This window comes from Lutra lutra, chromosome 3 (genome assembly GCF_902655055.1).
Source record: "Lutra lutra chromosome 3, mLutLut1.2, whole genome shotgun sequence".
Lineage (NCBI taxonomy): Eukaryota > Metazoa > Chordata > Mammalia > Carnivora > Mustelidae > Lutra > Lutra lutra.
Window position 1 is genome coordinate 168,796,338 of NC_062280.1, and position 24,831 is coordinate 168,821,168.

Below are 24,831 nucleotides of genomic sequence, written 5' to 3' on the forward strand. Positions count from 1 at the left end.
AGACCTCAAATCACCTTGATTCTGAAGTGGTGTCCTGTCTAGTACAACAGGAAAAGAAGGAACGACATTAGCACACAGAGAGATATATGTCCAAAATCAGGATTTAGAATAAAAAGGCATTAGTCATCAATAAGGCATACATAAGGCAATAACGAACCATGAGTTATGATAATACTATTTTTATCAGTGAACACAAGAGAACTACATGGAAACAAAACTGTACCACAAAGTACATCAGCAAAAATCTTATTTTCTCACTGAAAAGTCTTATAAGTGAATAGCAATAATGATGATCATTTTACTTTTGACCAATGAACTTCAATATAAATATTTTTTCAGTTACAGGCTTAAAAGCTAAGAAGCAATTATAAGGAGTGACAAAGATGATTGCTGATAGAAAGGATATTTCTGATAAATAAATATTATATAAATATACTATATCATTACAATTATAGTTTAGTCACTAAACAATGAAATAACATTGAATTTTTTTAAATTAATCCAAAGATAAATCAAAACACGCTTATTGCTCTTCCTTAATCATTTCAGTGCTGTGTAGAAAAACCTACTTATCAATAAACCATGATATTAAAAATATCTTGGCTCCTTCTTCTCAGCCTGCTTAAAAACAGTAACCTGACATGTTTTTAATAATTCAGGATAGAGGTCCTAGAGAAAGATGCCTAATCTGAGTTTCAAATTTCAAATTAATAGGCTTTTTAAAAAGTAGTATGGGTAAGCCTATATGTTAACCTGCTCTATGCTTTATTTGACTATGCATATTTAGAAATACAACTAATAAAATATGAGATACTCAAGTGAAATGAAAATTATAATTTATGGTATTCTGAACAAACTGCCTTTAATATTCTGAATATTTCCAGATACTACAGTATTTTTGTATGCATAATGTTCTCTCTGAAAGTAGTGATGAGAAATGTAGATTCAGAAATCACTGGGTTAAAACCATTCTCTTAACTATCCTTATTCTTAGGAAATATAAGTATTCAGAGGGAAGGGACATGATATATGCAACCTATTCACAAGTGGCTTAGAATGAAGATATATGTATGCATCTACTTACATACATACATACATATATTTCCATATACACACTACATTTATATATTTATATATGTAAATGAACAGAAGAAATAATAAAGAAAATGTGGCAATTTTTAAAAGTTGATGAATCTAGATAAAACGTTTGTAAGAGTTCTCCATAATATTTTTCAGATTTCCTGTAAATCTAAAATTATTTCCAAGTACAAATTGAAAAAACACCCTCTCCAAGACTGTATGTAACTAGTAAATTTATATCCAAGTGACTTACTAGTTGAAATAAACCTATTAGAATTTTGTCCAACAATTTTACTACTGTGGACGTAGTCCTCAATAATGAATAGATATGCACAACTAATAATATATAGGACTACTATTTTTTAAAGATTTTATTTTGTTAAGTAATCTCTATACCCAACATGAAGCTCAAATTTACAACCCCAAGATCAAGAATAACACACTCTAAAAACTGAGCCAGCCAGATGTCCCAGCAGTACTCTTTGAATAACCAAAAACTAAGGCACCTGGGTGTCTCAGTCGGCTGTCTGACTCTTGATTTCGGATCAGGTCATGATCTCGGGGTTGTGATATCAAGCCCCATGTCGGGCTCCGTGGTGGGCATGGCGCTTGCTTTAGGATTCTCTCTGCCCCTCTCCCTCTGCCCCTTCTGCTGCTCAAGCTCTCTCTAAATAAAATAAATAAATAAATAAAATAAAATAAACCAAAAACTAGAAACAATCCATATGTCCACTGGCAAAAAACAAACAAATAAATAAATTGTAACATATTAGATGGAATATTATGCAGCAATAAAAAATTAATGAAGTGCACATAAAACGGGAATGAAACTCAGAAACTAGTGTGCAACGAAAGAAACCAGAATCATTCCGGTTTTTTGTTTGTTTGTTTGTTTGTTTTTTAAGATTTATTTATTTATTTATTTGACAGACAGAGGTTACAAGTAGGCACAGAGGCAGGCAGAGAAAGAGAGGAGGAAGCAGGCTCCCTGTCGAGCAGAGAGCCCGATGTGGGGCTCGATCCCAGGACCCTGGAATCATGACCTGAGCCGAAGGCAGAGGCTTTAACCCACTGAGCCACCCAGGCGCCCCAGAAGAATTCCGTTTATATAAAGTTCAAAACCAGGCAAATATGAACTATGGTATTAGCGGTCAGGAGGAGGGGAAGGAATTGGGTGGAAAAAGGGGAGGAACTGTGGGAGTGCTGATAGCTTTCCAGTTATTGAAGGAGGGGGGCATGGCAGGATTCACTCTGTGATAATCCAATGAGCTATATTCTCATGACTGGTGTACTTTTCTATGAAAATAAAAATTTTAAGTCTCTTTTTGGCCTGATTCTAGGCTTGTCAAATTATAAAAATAAATAAAAAGTGTACAGAAGCGAAAGAAAAATGTACAAAAATGTGCCCTCTGATTTTTAGACTTTCTCAGAGCCAAGAAAATATACCGAAGTACAGAAAACAGGATTATTTCTAATGATCCTACAAATTTAAAATTTTCCCATGGGGGGTGACTGGGTGGCTCAGTGGGTTAAGCCTCTGCCTTCGGTTCAGGTCATGGTCTTGGGGTCCTAGGATCGAGCCCCGCATCAGGCTCTCTGCTTGGCGGGGAGCCTGTTTCCCCCTCTCTCCTGCCTCTCTGCCAACTTGGGATCTCTGCCTGTCAAATAAATAAAATCCTTAAAAAAATTAATTTAAAAAAATAAATAAAATGAAATTTTCCTACAGGTTTTAATATCACTTCAAGTAAGATAGCTACAAAAAGTGGAAATTTTCAATTTAAAACTAATATATACTTGCCTCTGACTTCAATATCCCTCATTAGAATGAGGTACAGAGGACAAAGAAGTGATAAACAAGAAAAATGCCTACAGTTACGCAAAACCACTGAAGATGAATATGTAATACTCTACACTATAAATAATCTAAACACTATAAATAATCTAAGAAAAAGTCACTGTTTTGGTATTCTGCATCCTGTTCACAGCTAAGCTTTGACCTTCTCAATGGCTTTTCCTAATTTTCACTTTCAGGCAGGCTTCTGTTTCCAGAAGAAAACTGGGACTGTCCAGATGCTCAATTGAACTAACAACAATAAGAAAACGCCCATGGGTTTCACTGAGAGTGTTGTATTCCTATTCATCGGTAGTACTATAGAGATAAGGCAAACTGCTATTTTTATATATGTATATTGTTGGTTCTCTCAATTCATGGCATATTCCATATATATTATACTGCTTTTGTAGCCAATATTTTTAATATTTATTTTTTATTTTTTAAAGTAATTGCTATACCCAACGTGGGGCTCAAACTCATGACCCCAAGATTTAAGAGTCACACACTCTACTGACTAAGCCAGCCAGGCTCCTCTGTGAAAAAGCCCTTAAAATCAGTTCTTCAGGTTAACTTTCTTCGCTAGAAATTCAATGTATGAACGTGACTTTGTGCCAATTCAGAACAAATTCAGATTCAAATTGTTTTAAATCCAATATTAACTATTTTCCTTCTTGGAGTGAAAACAGTTGGCACACATAGACAGAAGATACTACTCAGAGATAATTCAAGGATTAGTCTAATGTAACCGGTTACTGAAGGTTACCCAGTTAAATGCTAACTTTTGGGATATCTTAAGTCTGAAAAAAATGAGGCCAAAAGAATATCCAAGAAAATCTCAGTGGCACACAGGCCGATTGGTAACAGGCATTCCTCTCCTTGACTGTAAGAAGTACCAAATATCAAGTGACTAGAACCCCCAAATGTCTCTCAGCAAGAGAGTGGGAAACCTGTGGTGTGTGAAATGGAATACCAGAGATTTAAAAAAAAAAAAAAAAAAGAATGTGTCAATCTACACGTAAAAACTGGAATGAATATCACAAACTTCTAAGCCAGCAACAGTCAATCCCTTTAAAAGAATTCCCAACTTAATGGACCATTTTCCAGAGGCTGTCAATATCCCACTAATAATTTGGATAATCAGTAACGTTTCATAAATTAAAATTTTTAAAAAAGACAATTTCCCCGAAATCACTCAATCTAGTTTTGTGTAGCTAAAAGCACAAAGAAGAAGATTTAAAAGGCTATTATATTTTCAATATTGGAAATGAACCAAAATCAAATATCTATAAGATTCAAGAAATCCTTCCTGCTCTCTGAAAGTTGACATGAACAGAGTAGTACAGGCATTATGTAATTACACCCAGTTTCAGAGAAGTAAGTCTGTGTCACTGAAAACTCAAAGAAATGCCTAGGATACATTCTATGTATTTAAAAATAAAGATATATTGTATCCATCACTTAAGTACACTTGTTTAAATCAGTGGCTTTCGGATTCCATATCATATGCCCAGAGAGGCTAAGAAAAAAAGCACAACTGGGGGAGATTTGCTTAGTCTGTGTTAGCACCAAGGCTTGTTGTAAACAACACAAAGCTGAGACTCTGGAGCATACGGGGTAGAATCACACAGACGGTAGGAAAAGAGATAATTCAAAAAGTAAGATGATCATGTTGTTAAAAGCTTCAAAACACTGGTTTTAAAAGTTTGCTTGATAAAAGTCATCAGAATTAAAACCAACATATTAGAGATGGATTAGAACAAGCACAGCATACAGATGCATCAACGTCACTCCAAATTCATCAGCCACTTTTTAGTAACATATCAGTTTATCACTGCAGAAAACTTTGCTTTGCAAACAGAGGACACTGGTCTCACCTGATTTCATTTTCATACTGTGGGGACAGTCTACCTGAATTCTGGTAAAAGCTTTTCAGGAAAGAGGGGGCAGTGAAGGAAGGGGCAGAGAAGGAGGTGTGTAGACTTGGAAGGCTGGAGGAAGAGATACTCTCCTTGGGCATGCGCCGCACTGATGGAAGAATGCTGAGAAAACACAGCAAATTTGTCTCAATTTAGATTTCGACAAAATCTTCATTCACTATGAAAAAGCATATAAACTGGTTCTTACTATCAATTGAAGCTTTCCTTTCAAAGGTCAGGGCTGGAAAGAGGGGAGCATGCAGTCGTCTCTTTCGATGACCATGACCTAGCTCACTCTTCACAAACTGACCTCCTCACCCAGCATGACCAACCAAACGTGTTGGTCTCTGAAAAATTCTTCAAGATTTTAGGACAAACGGTGTTTGTTTTTACATGCAAAAGATACTTCAAGGGAAAAAAGTAGGAAAACAGAAATAATTACAGGAAACACGTTCCTGTGAAAGATTATCAGTAGTTCAAAGACTTAGCTATTTTAAAGATAGAAACCCTTCAAAAAATTTAGGAACAACATGTTTGGTTGTTGAAAGCCATCATAATACCTCTGGCTTAAGAAACATTAATGTCCATGTACTCCCTGCAGCCTGTGGGACTGTGTCCACGGTTTGCCCTGAATCCTTGAACCTCCTCCACTGACTGCTATTTTCAAAAGATTCCTTTCCTAGCAAGTTTTCACAATAGCACAAATAGCATCTTTTCATATTGACAAGAATTATTTGAGCATCTACATTAGAAGATGTAAGGAGAAATAGAGAAATCATTTATAATAAGTTTAAAATAATGTTTTAAGTTCTTGATAACATTTCCTGAAAAAAACAGACTTATTGCTTTGTGTAAATATAAATGAGGTGGTCATTAAAAAAAAAAAAACCCTTGATAGACACATGAATACTTAATCTTTTTTTAGAAAAGAAACTTTGAGAAAAATTAATTCTGTTAATCTCTTTTATTTTCATATATCTGAAATATCTATCTTATTTCTAAGTATCAAATCAGTCAAAAAACAACACTGAAGATAAAATAGTATCCTTAAAAGAAATGTGGGTAAATTTTATAACAACTAATTAATTAATGTAATTATTATATGTAATTATAACTAATATAATTAATTAATTAAGTAGTAATAAGTAATCAATTCATCTTCCCTTTTACTTAGAGTTCTGGATTTTCCTTCAACTGGGATGACTATCAGATTGTTTCCTGGATCAAACTCTCAGGCAAAGAAGGAAAACAAAATTAATTCTAGGATACCGATTGTGATATGTGCAACACAGGAAGAAGCAAAACCATGCTGCAATTCTGGATTTACACCCTTTATTATATCTTACCAAATGCCAAACAACTCTGTTTAATTATTTCTTAAATACCATATCAGATCATTTCTAATGGACACTTCCTGTCAGTTATGAAATGTGTATTCTTCTTTACAGACATCCTTTTGTTTTAGATAAAATGTTTAATAATTTTCATTTTTGGCTTTAATTCATTATGAAATATAGCTAAATTTCATCACAGGTACGAAGGTAACTTAGGTGATTTTTTTAACCCTTGTATTTTATTATAGGCTAACAGGACGTTCTACCGCTATGCAGGGATTTTCAAATTTGCTGACTCTGTTTCATTAGAGCCACCATCAAAAAGACACTGAGTAACATGTGTTGTCACCAAGTTTTTCTGAGAAAACAATTGCATAATATCTTGTTTTCCCCATTTTTCTGGGGGGAGGGGAAGTGTCTTCATCTGAAATGCTTTAATTCTTCTCTTGGGGTGTACCTTAAATCTTGCCCTGTTTCCTTCAGTAATGAAGGTTTTTTTAATTCAATTCAGTTTTCTGGTCTTTCTAAAACCAAAATGTCGACAGCATGAAGTCACAATAAATCTTGACTCCATACTGATCAGAGCAAGTGACAGAAGAATTGTATTTCATCTTCCAGAAAGGAGGTTTGGACTCACCTGCACTGTTCACTGGAGCTCTGCCTCAGAAGAGGGGAGCGGACACCGTGAGCTCTCCCATCCTGCAAATTCAGCTTTCTCTTTGTGCTTGAAGGTGGGTGGCTGAACGTGTGTGCCCGTCTTCGAAACTGTGGGGAGTCAGAATCCTCTTCGGGGAACGTTTGCCACGCCGAGGACAGTGGGGAGGCTGGTGGTGTTCCCGGTGGAGAGTCTCCTGGTGAATAGTCCTGAAAAGCAAGTTGAAGTGAAGTCTTTTTTTCCTACATGGATCATGACAGACCTGCTTCAACACAGAGTTCAAAAGTGACAGGGTGCCTCTTCTTCCTCCTGAGTCATGACAAAACTTTTTTTTTTTTCATTCAATCCATGCTGAAGGCTAATCAGTATCACCACAACCCATTTCTTCTGATAAGCAGCTGTAACCCAGCATCCGTAAAGATAGGCAGAGAGTGAAAGGAATGATAAGACAAGGTATTCTTTCCTCCTAACACTTTGTGGTAAAACGCTATAGCTACTGTACTTTTCTCACTGTTGCCAGAAAGATGAAAAGGCATCATGACCAAAAGAGGGTGGAGTCTGTGTTTACGAATCTACTGATTTCCGTGACATATCGGCTGCATGTTTCCTGTACTGTCAAAACAATATCACAATGCTTGAGCGTCCAAGTTCCATGGCAAAGCCTTCAGGAAAGTAAAATAAAGCCTGTTAAGTATCTTCCCTCACTGTGGATGTTTCTCTCCAATGACATAGTCCCTGAGGTAAAATTTTTTAAAAGACATGAAAAACAGGAAATGAATGAAAACTGAGCTATGCCGGAATGCCTCTGATATTGCATGGGGAGACATCATAAATCTCTCAATTTAGACAGGTATGCTGTTTATGCTTTCCAAAACAGGCACCGCTGTAGAAATGTTGAGCTTGATAAACATGGCTTGCGGTTAACAGACTCAGAGCGAGACTGAGTCCTCAATTCTGCCGAAACAAAGTTCAGCAAAAATATTTTAATGTTTTCCATAAGAAAACTGGTTGCATAGACCTCAGGTTACATATTGCGTGATCCAGGAATTCAAACCTACTGAGAACTGTCTATGAGATAAAGAGGAGCCTAATGTGACCGTTAATATGGCGGGGCGGGGGGGTGTGTGTTAGAAATGGAGGAAAGTAATGTGGAGACAGAACAAACCATAAAAAGATCGCTGTACCAGTGCTGTAATTACAGGGCTTATTTTTCCGTGGCTTTGAATCAACAGTTGCCCAAATACTGACCTCCCAAACCTACTATCTCTGAACAGTAAAAAGCCTGATAGAGCTCCAAGAGCCTGGAAGAGGGTGTGTTCTGCCCTAACACTAGAAAGGGGCAGCTGAGCAGAGAGCAACATGATACTTTCCAGAGCCTTTTTATTTAAAACAATGGTATTTTTAATTTAGTTTAGCATCAATTCAATACCTTAAATTTAATTTTAAAGATTTTATTTATTTATTTGACACAGAGAAAGAGATGATTACAAGTAGGCAGAGAGAGAGGGGGAAGCAGGCTCCCTGCTGAGCAGAGAGCCCAATGTGGGACTCAATCCCGGGACTCAATCCCAGTACCCTGAGACCATGACTTGAGCTGACGGGAGAGGCTTAATCCTCTGAGCCACCCAGGTGCCCACCTTAAATTTAATTTTAATAATAATGAATATTTGTTAAAAGTCATAAAGGACTCAACACAAAATGGAGGAGTGATATTACCCTATCAGTGTCGGTTTTTGTCAAGCGGCAATTAGTACTAAAAATGAGAACTGAGATGGGATACCTTCTCCGAAGCAAGGCTGTTGGACCGTTCGAAGCTATCCATACTTCCAAGCCGACCTCTCATTCTGTTAGCTCCCTGAATGAAGAGAATAAAATTCAGTTGTTCATATGGTTTAAATTTTTACTTTTAAACTATAAAAGGCAGTCGCCTCCCTGGGTTAGCATTAAATGGATACTTCTGCGGTTCGCTCAAATTTGTCTGCAGTATTCACAGCCATGCCTGCAAGGTAAACAGAATCACACGTTAGCTACTTACACTGCTTCTAAATCAGTCATTAGATAACTAGATACTCAGACCAAGCTTTTTGATGTTACTCTGGTTATAAGGTTAAACATCCTTCATCCATAAGATCAGGAGAACTGCGTAAGATCAGAGAGTACCCCATTTGCTTCATGTCTCATACAGATAAACACAACCATGGAAGGCAGAACACACAAACCACAACCGTTATAAAGAAAATGATTTAATACAGGCAACACAAGCTAGATGGCAAACATCATTGTTCACATTGTAGGATTATAACAAACAGGTTTTTCAAAACTGTGTCATGAAATGCATAGATTTAGTTTCCTTCATTCTTCCATAATGCAAACTACATCAAGAAAGTATTTCTCTCTAGAAGACTACATATCAGTCTACTTCAATACTGGTTCTTGATTTCCTTTTTATGGTTGTTTGGTATGAATTTCATGGATGATCTGAGAAAGAGGAACCAAAGCGATCATCTCATCTACTATATACTTTACTGTTATTACAACTCCTATCTTGTACAATCTATTTTTCATGTAGTCAACAAGTATCTCAGCAATCACAAATTTATTACAAAAGTCACCCACAGAACTCAGTGTGGTCAAACATCACAGAATCCTTCAACTGCAATTTTTTTTCCTTCTTCGTTGAGTTTCCCATTCTAGAAACTGGTCTTTCTGCCCTACTCTAGATAGGTTGTAATTTAGACTTGCCCAATATTTTTCTTTACTATCAATCTAGACATCTCCTTTAATACTACCCTATGTCAAAATTTGTGTCTTTGATCCATGTCTTCCTTTTTTTTTTTTTTTAAGTTTACGTCCTCATTTTGGTGGAGTACGTACTCCAGGTGCCTTCTCAGAAAGGGAGATTGGGGTATTTTCTCTTTCTACAATTCCTACCACTCAGCTTTTGGATCTTTAGACTGATTCTTCAAGTTTTTCCTTTGTCCTATTTTCCATTTCTTTGTCATTTTGCTTTACTTTCTGGAAGAGTTTTTCAACTCCTGCATCCCAGATTTCGGTTGAATTTTTCTTTTAACATCTACTACCAGAAAGTTCTACCAGTTCTTTCTTCTTCACCCAAGTGACAGTTGATTCAACTGTTCACTCCAGTGACTCTTGTTGTCTCTCAATTGACTAATATTTTATATTGATGGTATCCCACACCAAGTTTTATAGAAGCAAACTTTATTTTTAGCTATGTATATTAATTATAGTTTTCTATTTCTGGTGGCACCATAAATAACAACTATACCAACAGTAAAATTAATAGCTGCATCAACTATTAGTGAGTTCCTACAGTCTGCTATATACCGTGTTAAGCATTTTATAATGCATTATCTCATTTAATCCTCACAAAAATTCTATGAGGTAGGTATAGTTACATAGCTCAACTTTACCATTAAGGAGACTGAAATTCTGATAGATCATGCTGCCAACATTTACACAGCTAGGTAAGGACAGGACAGCAATTTGAACCCAGGATGTTCAGCTTAACAGTGAAGCTCTTGAATCGGTACCCACATCTCCTAGAACCAGAGCTTTGTGAAAAGTGGAATTACTGATAAAACTAAGTAGCCGATGCTGGTAATTTTGCAAATGTCCTAGAACCTGGTCAAGGTTCTTTCCGTTCTCCAGTTTTATGCAGAACAGGAGACAGTTCCAGAATAAACTATATTTGTGGCTGCCTGTTTATCTTAAAACAGGTTATTTGGTCACAATTAAGTAACGAGTTGGACAGGTATCAAATCCTTGCCGTTATTAGAAAAGCACTTAAGTCACACATTTTACTCATAGTAGTGATTTATCTGTGTGTGTGTATGTGCACAAAGAAAAACAAACTTTAAAATTATCCTCTACCACGGACGTTAATTCACACATTTCAACAAGGAGGACAATAGATAGTAAGTACCTGAGAGAAGCACAAAATGAGGGCTATTTTCCTACGATGCACGGTTCATACTGTAAATATCCCCCATTTGGAAGTACATATCAATAAACATATTAGTAAAAATTTCCTTCTGGAGAACTCTGACTTCAGAAAAAGCAAGACAAACAAACAGAATACAAGACTGTCTTTTCACCTTTGAGCAGATAGCTTTTTCAATTTAACTATATGATGATTTGGTAATACCTGTGTCAAGCCTTTTCCCTTGGACCCACTTTTTAATGTTAATGAACCGAGCTTCTAAGCATTTTAAAAAACATACCCTATTTCATAAACAATCATAGTTAGTTCAATAAACTGTCTTGAGGGGCCCCTGGGTGGCTCAGTGGGTTAAGCCGCTGCCTTCGGCTCAGGTCATGATCTGAGTCCTGGGATCGAGCCCCGCATCGGGCTCTCTGCTCAGCAGGGAGCCTGCTTCCTCCCCTCTCTCTCTGCCTGCCTCTCTGCCTGCTTGTGATCTCTCTGTCAAATAAATAAATAAAAAATCTTTTAAAAAATAAAAATAAAAATAAACTGTCTTGACGTTTAAAAATGCCGCAATTAGGAGCCACACTCTATGATTGGAATGTCAATTTTCTACTATGTGACTCAGAAAGAAAGAGATAAACTAACCAGTTTTAGAAGTACACAAACCTCTTTTCTATGTAACCTTTAACACAATATGGGTAGCTGCCAACCTTCCCTTAAGTTCGTTCTGTTGCGCATGGCGCAAGCAAGATCTTGTTAGGTCACATAATTTATGGCACTTGGCAGCACAGTGCGGCACCAGCCGCAGTCTCCGCCTTGACCAAAATAGACGGGCTGTGCCCTTGCTGAGATCACAGGCGCTCAAGGCCAGGAGAGCGGCACTTCAAAGTCAGCCCCGCAGCGTTGTGCAGAACGCCAAGGTACTGAATGGGGATAAGGAGAGTAACACTCTAAGTCCCCTTTGGTCATTTCGTAAAGGACAGAGTTTCCAGAGCTCACCATTGTTCATACCATCTCATATCTACAGTGGGATATTTTCTTAACAGACTGCCATGTCATCCTCATAGTAATATGACGTAAGCACGTTATCAATATACACATCTCACAAATGGGAAAACTGGCAGGAAAGGTAAATAATTTGTCCGAGATCATAAATAGAAAGACTACATCAATATAAAATCGAGATCATAAATATAAAGCCAGGTCTTGAATTCAGGTCCCCTGACCACCTACTTAAATGGCCTTTCCACTAAAATTCTCACTAAATACTATGGAAGAGAGGGGAGGGAGGGAAGAGAGAAGGGAAGGAGGGACTGAGAAAGGAAGGAAAGGGAGAGAAAGAAGGGACACATGTAATTTATAAATACTAAAGAAAAAAGGGATAGGAAAGTTTCATGAAATGTTGAGTTCACACACTTCTGATTCATCTCCTAGAATTCTCTTTTCCTCCATTCTGTCTTCTGCTGACAACAGTATTGATAACTGATCATGCTCGCTATAAGGCTTTTGCTAGAATCAGAAGAATTTCAATCATTAAGAGGAATACCCATAAATGTAATTTGAGTTCTGGCAAAGAAATAAAAATAAGTACACCTTTTATCAGAAGGTACCCTCCTAATGTTCTACTGCACGTAACTTTCTTGATCCTGACCCTTTGGAAGACAACAGGCTCGTTATTTTGCAGACCGTACCTCAATGCGGGTTTGCTGATGTCACCTCATGATTTGGATTTGATTCACGTCCCTGCCCCTTCGACAAGAATAGCAGAGAAGTTCTGTATTCTCTGTGTCAAGTGGCACAACATTTCAATGTGTCCCATTGCTGAGGACATTCCATTGGATCGCTTGACTAAGGTGGTGTCTGCCAGCCTTCTCCACTGTAAAGTTACTACTTTCGTCTTTGCAATTAATAAATATTAATTAAATCTAGTAAATATCCTGATCATGATCAAATTTCCAAGGTATGCTTTCATTTTTCATATCAGAGTAAGTCCATCATTTCCTATTTTCCATAACAGGTTACAATCTTTTGCTATCATTTATTTTTATGTTTACCGGTCAACAGTGAGAGCCCTTCAAGGTCTTTATGACATACCGCCATCTTTCTCTGAGCATTCCCTTCCTAGCTACAACACCAGCGTGTTCCGGGCTTATCCTGCACTTTCCCCTGCAGTCCTGGAATCAGACATTTCTCCCAGGATTCTAGTTCCTTCTTGTCGAATGATATACAGAAACCAAAATCTGGGTGTTTGGCTTAATTTGCATAATAGCTGTTCCCAGTTCCTATCAGTGAACAGAGCCAGGGACCTTATCTCTCTCTCTCTCTCGTTCTCTCTCTGTCTCTCTCTCTCTCACACACACACACACGTGTTAATATATATTTTAAAATAAATTAAAATATATTAACGATATTAAAAATAAATTCAAAAGTACATAGACAGATAACCAGAATCACACACTGTTACCTCTGAGTTGAATCCAACAACATAGCATTTATTCTAATTTCTTCCCTCTTCATATTTGCAATTCCCTTTTCCCAGATCCTTAATACAGTTCCATATTTGACCAGTCCCTTGTGTGTAAAATTCTCCACAACTGTCTTCTCACAGATGCTTTTCATCCTACTCGGGTTCCAACCCCTGACCTCGAGGCTGCCATCCACACACACACAATGCCATCCTCACCCTCCTCAAGGACTCTAATTCCTTGTAACAGGCAACTTGAAAGCCTTCTCCCCTCCACTCACACTGGCTGTGACACCCTGCACTGGGCCATCCTTCTGTAGGATGGGTTTCCTTATTGGCTCTAGCTCTGACTTCCTGAACCAGGTTGCCCTCCTACATGGATATCCTCCTCACCACACTCTGGTTTCCACATGCTGCACTAGGCCACCCCTACACAGCACCTCATTAGCCTCTGTATCCCCACTCTGAGCCACGGTGGGTCCCCGACCCTCCAGCTCTAAGACATCTACCTTGCCTGGGCTCATCTAAGAGCTTTAGGACTGAATTATTCAGGAAGAGAAAAATGAAGGGAAGAAAAATCACTTTTGATAGTAAAATAAAACACATAATAAAATAAATGGAATACATAAATTCCTATTAATTAATATTATTTTAGTATTTCCTGTCAGCTCTTAATAATAGCAAAATGAAGCTTACTTTATAACTTTATGTGACAAATGATAATAAGTTCATATAATATTGGACGTCAATATTCTATTTCCCCTTTTTTATACATATGTCTCTACTACTAAATCTCTTTTCAGGGGCGCCTGGGTGGCTCAGCGGGTTAAGCCGCTGCCTTCGGCTCAGGTCATGATCTCAGGGTCCTGGGATCGAGCCCCGCATCGGGCTCTCTGCTCAGCGGAGAACCTGCTTCCTCCTCTCTCTCTCTGCCTGCCTCTCTGCCTGCTTGTCATCTCTCTCTGTCAAATAAATAAATAAAAAATCTTAAAAAAAAAAAATCTCTTTTCAAACTTAGATATTAGAGGCATCAGAATAAATCACGAGATTACTTAAAGTCAATTAACTAAAAAAAAACACACACACACAAAATTTTTTAAAAAGTCAGTTAACTACATTAAAGTTATCTTAGTAGTTTGTTGTTGTGTTTTTTTTTTTTAAAGGAAATTTTCCATGAGTCAGTTGAGAGTGAAGTAAAACAGCTAGCAAACACAGACATTAATATCTAATTCAAAGTGTCTCAGTTCAATCTTACCCTTGAGAAGATATTTTCCAGGGAGCTAGTTAAAGATCTCTTCGCTTTATTTTTCAGAATGTCAAGTTTAAACCTTCCACTGCTTGTTGCATTTTCCGGGATTGTACTATTTGAAATAGTCTATAGAAAGAAAAACAGATAAATTTTAGTTTAGAAACACTCAAGGTTAAATGAGGCTTTAAATATGGGCTTGACGAAGCCATTAAGAAGCACAAGAATTCTTCTGTAGCTCTATTAAGGAGTAATAATTTAGGTTCGACACTGTGAGCATACAGATTATAAGGGCAGGGGTTCACTTTTTAATATTATAAGTAATAAAAAACCACAGAAGATCTTTCCTTTATGCCTTTCTTTCTGCTAATATATTCCTGTTGCATTTAACAAAAATTAAACTTGAGATGTCAATTTTTACTGCTATTCTGATTAACAAGTATAATCATCCTTCTCCAAGCTGCATATTTTATATCCAAATTACCAAGGAAAAACACAGAAAATCACTCTCAAAGAACACAGCATCTTCTAGGAAAACTGAATCTCGCTAATGCCTCTGTGACAATCCCATTTTCATTTGTGAGTGAGTCATTTATCTTTCAAATCAACAAGTACTCATTGATAGTACAAAGCTGAACGAGAATCTACAATATGTCCACTATACTAGGTTCTCTCTCTGCTTTTTCTGTTGCATTAACAAGCTACTACGTTGGCAGTGCTAGAAAATTTCCAAGAGAGACACTTTATTATTTGTTTGAGAACAGAATATATTCACATTAAACAGTAACACAAAGCAACATGTATCAAATCTGGAAGCATAAAAATTGGTTGCGGGTCTCAGTGGTCAGGAATAAAAAAATAGACAAGATTCTACAGGCAGAAAAAAAATGGGGATAGAGAAGTTCCCAGCACGGGAGATGATGTTAGCAAAACCATGAAGACCAATGCTCATGGGACAGGGAGTCAGTGCAGGTGTTTGGCTAAAACTAAGCAAAGTAGGTCAAGGTTAACTTGGAAAAGCGAGGCTGGAGATGAAATTTTAAATAGGAAGAAATCGCTGATCAGAATTTATAAGCAAGGGGCACCTGGGTGGCTCAGTGGTTTAGGCCTCTGCCTTCAGCTCAGGTCATGGTCTCAGGGTCCTGGAATCGAGCCCCGCATCGGGCTCTCCGCTCGGCGGGGAGCCTGCTTCCCCTTCTCTCTCTCTGCCTGCCTCTCTGCCTATTGTGACCTACCTCTCTCTCTCTCTCTCTCTCTGCCAAATAAATAAATAATTTAAAAAAAAAGAATTTATAAGCAGAGGGGGCATCACTGTAAAAGTAATATTTGGGGGCAGATTTATATGAAAGGACTATTCAAAAATCACCTAAAGGAAAGAAAATCAGAAACTGAAAGACAGATGAGAGAATTCAGCACAGTCCATACAGAAGGCAATAAAAGGTCCCCATTAGAATTGGCTAACAGATCTAAGCTACTGATAAAAAGAAATACAACCCCCATTAAGAAAGGAAAGAAAACAATGAATACGGATGTAGAATGGACTGGGCTCAGGTGTGGATAAAGGACTGAGAGGACATTCTTCTCGGGCTTTCAGGCAAAGAACATGACTAAAATAGGGCAATTGTATTGGGTACTTAGCACAGTACCTGACATAGTAGCTGCTCAGTTAATATGAATAAATGAAAGGAAGAAAGGAAGGAGGGAGGGACATAGGGATGAAAGAGTTAGACTGAACTTAACTACTAGCAAGAAAACAATTTGTTAAAGTCTCCTGTTCTGGCAAATAATCCAATCAAGAAATGCGCAGAAGACATGAACAGACATTTCTGTAAAGAAGACATCCAGATGGCCAACAGACACATGAAAAAGTTCTCTATGTCACTCGTTATCAGGGAAATACAAATCAAAACCACAATGAAATACCACCTCACACCAGTCAGAATGGCTAAAATTGACAAGTCAGGAAATGACAGATGTTGGCAAGGATACAAAGAAAGGGGAGCCCTCCTACACTGTTGGTGGAAAAGTAAGTTGGGGCAACCACTCTGGAAAACAGCATGGAGGTTCCTCAAAAAGTTGAAAATAGAGCTACCCTACGACCCAGCATTTGCTCTACTGGGTATTTACCCTAAAGATACAAATGTAGTGATCCAAAGGGGCACGTGAACCCGAAATGTTTATAGCAGCAATGACCACAATAGCCAAACTATGGAAAGAATCTAGATGTCCATCAACAGATGAATGGATAAAGAAGATATGGTGTGTGTATACACACACACACACACACACACACACACACACACACACACATACATACGCACACAATGGAATACTATGCAGCCATCAAAAGAAAGGAAATATTGCCATTTGCAACAATGTGGATGGAACTAGAGAGTATTATGCTAAGCAAAATAAGTCAATTAGAGAAAGACAACTATCATATGATCTCTCTGCTATGAGGAATTTGAGAGGCAGAGTGGGGGCTTATGGGAGGTAGAGAAGGAAAAAATGAAACAAGATGGGATCAGGAGGGAGACAAACCATAAGAGAGTCTTAATCTCACAAGACAAACTGAGAGTTGCTGGGGGTGAGGGAGTAGGGAGAAGGTGGCTGGATTATAGACACTGGGGAGGGTATGTGCTATGGTGAGTGCTGTGAAATGTGTAAGCCTGATGATTCACAAACCTATACCCCTTGGGCAAATAATACATTATATGTTAATAAAAATAATTTAAAAAAAAAAGACCACATCCCCACATTTTCAATAAATCAGCCAACTTTACTATACATTAAAAAAAAAAAAGTATCCTATTCTGGGATCTTTAGTGCCCTCCATCACCAAGAAGATGCATATTCCTGCTCACACGCTGCTTTGGGCATCTAGTCAACATCACTATCACCACCAGGGACTAAAATCAGCAAATCCATTAACAGATTTCAGTCTTTACATTTCTTGACCTTCCTGTGTCACCGGACATGTCTTGATGTTCTAACTTGAACTTTTCCCCTACCTTGGTCACCCACCATAGCAAATCTTTTCCAGTCTCTTTCTACCCTATCATCCTCTTTTAGTCTTTTTTGCTGGTACCATTTTAATTCACTTGTTGCGTGAAATGCAAGGGTTCCTCAGTACCTCCACTTTGACTTCACATCTATGCCAAATATCCATATTTACATCAACTCAAATACCTCTGTGAGCACCAAGTCCATTTTTCTAATTAAATCCCAAACACATTTCCTTTTTCCTTTTTTGGTGGTGGGGGGGGTGGAGAGAGAGAGAGCACACACGGATGGGGGGTAGGGCAGAAGGAGAGGGAGAGAGAAAATCTTAAGCAGGATCTATGTCCAGCACAGAGCCTGATGCGGGGCTCGATCTCACCACCCTGAGATCATGACCTGACCTGAAATCAAGAGTCAGACACCTAACTGCCTGAGCCACCCCGGCGCCCCTCAAACACACTTCTAACCCTTAACTCCTATTTCTTATTTCTACCCCTTGTCCCACACTTGTTTTCTTACACTGTATTTCCAGCTCAATTTCATCCACTTCCCCCACATCTGACAATCTTAAGTGTCTCCCTGCAATCCCCTTTCCCTTCCTTGACACATGTTCCCAGGTCACACACAAAGTCCTGATGATCATGCCTCCAAATAGCTCGCCTCATTCCCTTCCCCACATCTCCTGTAGTGCTCTAGCTCAGCTTCTCTCCAAGACAAAATAAATTTTTAAAGACAGAATCACTCAGTCTATTTATGTACCAGTGTTCTGTCTGTCTGGGGCATACTTGTATCATTATACCAATCCCACCATATTTCCATATTTTACTTTATTTGATTATATGTTGATTTCTCCTCCTCAACAATTTGATGGCTGAAAAGAGCGGTCATTATTCAACATCATTGCCTAGTGCAGAGTATGCAACTTGATAAAAGTTTGTGCAATAATTACATGAATCACTTCTTACATATTCTATTACAAAATTCTCCTGATTTGGAAATGTGACTTCAGCCCTATCACTGTCAACCCCCTCACCCATCAACCTGTCCCACAAATCAGCCATCACTATGACAACAGTATTATCTTTTATTTTTTTTAAGATTTTATTTATTTATTTGTCAGAGAGAGAGAAGGAGAGAGATTACAAGCAAGGGGAGCACCAGAGGGAGAAGCAGGCTCCCCACTAAGCATGGAGCCCGATGTGGGACTCAATCCCAGGACTCTGGGATCATGACCTGAGCTGAAGGCAGATGCTCAACAGACTGAGCCACTCAGGCGCCCCAGAATTATCTCCTTAAATTACAAATCTGATCTCATGCTCTTACCTTCAATGACAAAGTCAGCCTTAGCACTTAAAGTTCTTCATCATCTCGCCACTGCCTATCCTCCCAGCCAGTATTTCCCCATCAATCCCAAGGGCATCCTAAAACCCCAGTAAGTATTCTGAAGGCCTGCATGGAGTATGTTCTGGTCAGTTACTGCATAACTTTGTGCTCAATGTCCCTTTCTTAAAAAACACTTCCTGGACTTTTTCCATTAACAAACTATCTTCCCTAAAACTTTGGTCCCCTGTATCCCCATCAAAAAATTTCTTCCTCTTGAATTCTTGAATTCTTCCCTCCATCCTTACTCTGTATTATGACTCTAAAGCAAACACATAGCTACTTTTGAGCTCACTGCACATTCTTTTAAGAAGCCCAACTGTTGCCTCTGTTCTACGTGTCCATTTATTGATTTGCATTATTCCCCTTCCCAATATTTGAGCTCTTCCCTGGAGGACTCATTCATCTCTTTTTGGTTCACCATTATCACACAGCTTGGCTCAAAATAGGTTCTCTCAAGGAGCTGGTTCGATTAATACAATTCAGGAATCATTAAAGAAAGTGATATGTGACTTCTTCTGAATAGACTGAAATACAGACTAACCTGACTGCGTGTTACTGAGAAGTAACTATGTCATCATCGCCTTACAAGGCTGTTGTTGGTGTCTTGCGTTATCTAGATGCAGCTGGAAACACATTCTCAACCACGTGCATAAAAATTCCAGACCTTCGTTTGTCTCTAAAATGGCTATTTCCAATACTACTGCTTCTTTGGGTGTTTGCTATTTACCCTTCAAGGTTCTATAAACTTGTAATGAAATAAAATGTTGTATGAATTTGAAATAAAATGGATCAATATAACCAAAAAAGGATATTCATTCTAAATCATGAACATTTGTTATTACCGTTTTTATACCAAGAACCCATTTTTTTTTTCACATTTGAAAACCCATCATTATTTTATTGCAATGTTAAAACCTCCTATAAAACTCCGAAGATGCTGAAAAATAAATCCGGCTGATAGAAGTTTGGCCCTAAAGGTGAGAACACAAAGAAAAGAAACTCCTTTCACCTCTTCTGTGATACTTGGACCAAATATATCAACAGGACAGAAGTAGGTCAAGGGGAAAAAAAAGCATCTCCTCACCGATGGGCCTTCTCCAATGTGAATGTGTGTCTTCTGCTTGGCTTCACACAGCTGCCTCAGATGTAAAATCACAAGTTCATTCTCCTCCTGGTCGCTGACGGGCTTCATTTTCTGTCCAACAGACAAACCAAGAGCACACGATGCAACGCAGCTTGTCTCATTTTATTGTGTTCCCACTTGGTTTTATGTGTCTGGCAGACAGACATAAACAAAGCTAAGTGTTTCACTGCTCTCAGAAGCAAGAGTAGCAGTGGTATTCTAGTTACGATCACATATAGCGCAATAGGATATTTATCTTTAGCTTCAGAGAGAGGAGTGAAAAAAAAAAACTATAAAAACAGAATCCAATTCTCGTTTCTTATATCTTATTTGGGAGAATATAAATCTCGTTACCTGAACTCGCTCAAAGATGTCCGCTTGCTCGTTATCTGTCAGTGATGAGAGATGCCTCTGTATGACCAGCTTGGCTCTCGGAGGGTAGAGACCTACGGAAAATGATGGGGATAAGTATTTTTTTTTTTTAAAGATTTTTATTTATTTGACAGACAGATCACAAGTAGGCAGAGAGGCAGGCAGAGAGAGAGAGAGGAGGAGGAGGCAGGCTCCCTGCTGAGCAGAGAGCCCGATGTGAGGCTCGATCTCAGGACCCTGGGATCTTGACCTGAGCCGAAAGCAGAGGCTTTAACCACTGAGCCACCCAGGCGCCCATGATGGGGATAAGTATTAAACAGAGAGTAACTGCAGAAATCAAAATGCATATATCATGCATAACAGCTTGTCCCTTTGCCAGCAGGCTCTTCTCAAGGAGAGGTGTTCCAGGAGGAGACCTTGTAGACCTTGGAACACACCTTGAAACACTACCATGAAATGATGAAGGCTAGATAAAACTCTTACACGTCAGTTATCATGAAGTCAGAATTATTAACCAGAAGTTTCTAAAGGATACCAAATCACCACCATAACCAGGTGCCCTTTAGTATACGAACAAACACAGACACCGTAGAAACTCATTGGTGAATACTAACATTGCCCAAAATGTCTAAGCTTAAATACCAATTTAATATTAATAATAGTAAAAGGCAGAGCCACAGCATAAACAGGCATCTCTCCTCCTCGTGCAGGTCTTGTTCCATGGTAACAAAATTTCAGGAATAGCGATAGTACCTAGTGACATAATTAGAGCTATTATTGCACCATGAAATCGTTACCTCTTTCGATCATGTTATTTTTGTATCTTTCACACTCTTACACATAATTTATATCAAGTCCTTGGGCAAAAACATTTCCCATGAAAACAGTTTTGGTTTTATAATTTATTTTTTCTTTTTTTTTTTTTAATTCATTTGAAAGAGAGACAAAGAGAGCACAAGCAGGGGGAGAGGTAGAGGGAGAAGGAGAAGCAGACTCCCCCCTGAGCTGGGAGGCTGACATGGGGTTCTATCCCAGGACCAGGAGATCCCAGGACCCGGAGGTCATGACCCAAGCCAAAGGTAGACAGACAGTCAACCAACTGAGGCACTGAAGCACCCCACAAATTTTTTTTTTTTAAACAAAAGAGCTATTTTCCTCCCAGTAAGATAATACTGTGTTTATTTGCTTTATATTTTATTACCCAAGTAAGAGAAATTCTACATTTCTAAAATATTTAATTATTATAATAGAGCTAAATTTGCCTTTGATAGGTAGTAGAATCATTGAGCAAAAGCATAAGAGACAAGAAATTTGTGTAGATTCAAGATATCATCCCTAAAATGTTTGTTGGCTTCAGAGAAAGAGTAGTAATTTTATAGCAGAAATTTGCTGAGAGCACCTGGACCAGGTGATAAAGGCCAACATGACCAGTAATAAACTCAACATCACAAGCCTCTGACAGGAGGCACTAGAAAGAGGCCGTGCCATTTCTATAGTGCGCTTGCTGGGAGGAGCGCCCTTAGTCTTAGTAAGAAGACATCAAACAGGCTGAACTGAGGGACATCCAGCAAAGTAATCATGTAACCAGTCAAAGTTACCAAAGTAACCAGTCAAGGTCACGGAGGACAAAGAAAGACTGAGCAGGAGCCCCAAACTGCAGGAGACCAGGGTAAGGCAACAACCACACACAAGCTAGAATCCTGACTGGGATCTCAGAACGGAAAAGGACACGAATAAAACAACTGGTGAAGAGCAAATGAAATGTTTAGTTGGGATAACAACACTGTACCAATGTTAATTTCCTGTTCTGCACATTGCACTGGGCTATGTAAGATGTTAACAACTGGGGAGGATGGGGGACAAACATTTGGAAACTCTGTGACTTTCCTGTAAATCTAAAAATAGACCATATTAAGTTTCTTTTAAAAAGAAATGCAGGGTATTATTTTATGTATTTTTCTAGGTATAACAAAGTGTATGTGTTATTCAGCAAGTTATCATTTCATTCAATTATGTAATTTTGAGATGTATCCAAGTTGATAAACAATGGGAATTCATTCCTATTAACTGTTCCATTGTATGAACATACTTTAGTTATGCTATTGATACACATTTGAGTTGTTTCCAATTTTCCCTTATTTAGAAACAATAAAACTTTGAAAATGTCACCTTCTAAACCTATATGAGTTTCTCTTATCAAGACAGGGAACTGGTGGATAATTTTAGGTTAATAAATTTCTATCAACTGTACCCCAAAATGGCTATCCAGGTCACACTATATTCAGCCTCACATAAATGTATCAATATCTCCACAATTTCACCAACAGTTAATCTGGTGACTATCTTATTGTTGTTTCCATTTTCATGTCTCTAACATCTAATGAGGTTGAAAAATCTTCTCATTTTTATTATTGGACCTTTTCATTTCCTTTTCATATGAGTGTTTTTAAATAGAAATTGTGTCATTTCCCGCTGGTAGTTTCATCTTTCTCTTTCAAACAGTAAGAGTTCTAATACATTCTGGTTACCAATCTGCTATCTCCTCATTTAACGTCCAAGGAAACAGTTGTTATGTAAAAAACGTAAATTTTGATGAGGTCGAATCTGTCAATGTCTTCTTTTAACAGCTTTTGCATTTTTGTATCTTCATAAAGGTTTCCTTGTTTAAGGACACCAGAATATTCTTATTTTCTTTTAATGATTTTAATATTTTGTTTACAGTAAGGGGTTTGATCCACCTAGAAAGTATCTTGAGCAGGAAAAGTGGAAGGACTCTTTCTCTCTTTGGATAACAAATTGATCCAACGCTCTTTCCTGAGCAATTCAGCCTTCTGCCGCAGATTTATAATGTTCTCTTCACTGTACATCAAAGAATTTTCCATTTTTTTAAAGGTACAAATGCAAAAATAATATGCATTAGATAAATTATAAATTTTAAAATCTGAATATTACATTTAAATAGTCCTTGATCACATAGCTGAACAGATACTCAACAAACACTGCTATTCATCATCAGTTCTGCCCTGTGCCTGTGATCCTGCTGTCTACTGAACAGAAATCACAATTTGCATTTACACTGACGGGACTGTCCTCTGCCATGTTCTGGCACTTGCACTCTCCCCACCTATTGTAACAGCTGTCATCCTGAATTGCATTAACTGGCTTCCACTCTGGGCAGCAGGCTTCTGAAGGCATAGCCCACAGCTCAACCATTTCTGTATCGCCTAGTACCACAATGCTTGGCACACAGCAGATGCTTTAACAAGTGTTTATCGAACTATGTTTCTTCTCCTGTGAAGTAGTTTCCAAACTTTTTTGTTAATAAGAGATAATGAGGAGAAAGGGAATGTGAGTCCCAGCGTCAACTCGTCCTCATTTCCCCTCCTTAAAACACTTTTTTTTAAAAAACTGCTTTATAGTATCACATCCATGATCTCTCTCATTTTCAAATGTCCCTCAAAAGCCACACAAGGTTCATTCCAGTTCTACATTTTTAGGGAAAAGGAACACATCATCAAGTGAGAGGGGAATAAAAAGAGACTTCAATAACCAGTTGACATTCTGGGACGCTTTTGCCTCTCTTCACCCATTCAACAAATATTTGGTCAGTTCCCACTGAGTACACAGCAGTCTTAAGAGCTGTGAGAAACACGACTCCCTTCCTTGAGTCTGCCTTCAGAGAAAAAGAATTAAAAATGAAAAAGAGAAAGAAAGAGGAGGGAAAAAGGCAAGCACCTCAGAGAGACTGCAAACACAAATTTGACCAGACGTGAGAAATGATTCTTTGGGCTCTGGTTTCACCTGGAAACAAAGGCCCATCCACCCACAGTAACGACTTTCTCATTTCCCGGATGCCAAAGCAAACTCCTTTCGCCCCCGTCCAGTTCTACGGTACCTTCAATCCTTTCACAGAGTTTATGCAGCGAGTGCATAGGGCAGGCCTCGCACAGCTTAATCTGGGTCTTGGCACTCTGCAGGGCAGCCGCGGTGCTGAAGGCCTGTCTCAGAGTCAGCATCACCTCATCCACCTACGAGAAGGAACATAACACAGGTCTCTAAAAAGCGTGCCTTCACAGGAACACATTAAAAGCCCAGCAGCAATAATGAGACTTTGTGGATGCAAACTAAATAATCAATCATGGAATTTGGTGACTACAGAGCAAGTAGAGAGAAAGTATCAACTGTAAAGTTTGACCTTCAATTATACTATCCCTGAAAGCTGGACAGAGGAAGACCATTTTTCGTGTGTATAACACTGAGTACTTGGAGGCTAGTTTTAGATCCCACTAAGTGTGACACCTTCACTGACGGTTTGACTGACAGTCAGTTGGACCATGGTTCCATTAAGTAGTATATCCGATTTCTTCGGAAGCTCTGTCTGCTGTAAGGACCTATTTAGCCAGAGCCCTTCCATCTGGTTAAACAATAACTTTGTTGTTTAAAACTTAAACTGCCCCTGCTCCCCTTCCCCCAGGGGA

General features: G+C 38.4%; 1 protein-coding gene across 2 annotated transcripts in view; it reads right to left on the bottom strand.

The window, feature by feature from the left end:
- The window catches only part of TBC1D4 (TBC1 domain family member 4), a 190,669-nt gene that overhangs the window by 32,996 nt on the left and 132,842 nt on the right, over positions 1-24,831 (bottom strand). The window contains exons 5-11 of one of the 2 annotated variants that reach the window (XM_047720136.1): positions 24,249-24,381; positions 20,336-20,427; positions 19,943-20,053; positions 14,485-14,604; positions 8,600-8,674; positions 6,802-7,028; positions 4,789-4,953 (exon numbers count right to left, since the gene is read on the bottom strand). In XM_047720136.1, the coding sequence (XP_047576092.1) occupies positions 4,789-4,953; positions 6,802-7,028; positions 8,600-8,674; positions 14,485-14,604; positions 19,943-20,053; positions 20,336-20,427; positions 24,249-24,381 (923 nt within the window). The remainder of the gene's footprint in view (positions 1-4,788; positions 4,954-6,801; positions 7,029-8,599; positions 8,675-14,484; positions 14,605-19,942; positions 20,054-20,335; positions 20,428-24,248; positions 24,382-24,831) is intronic. The other variant, XM_047720137.1, reaches the window with a different exon arrangement.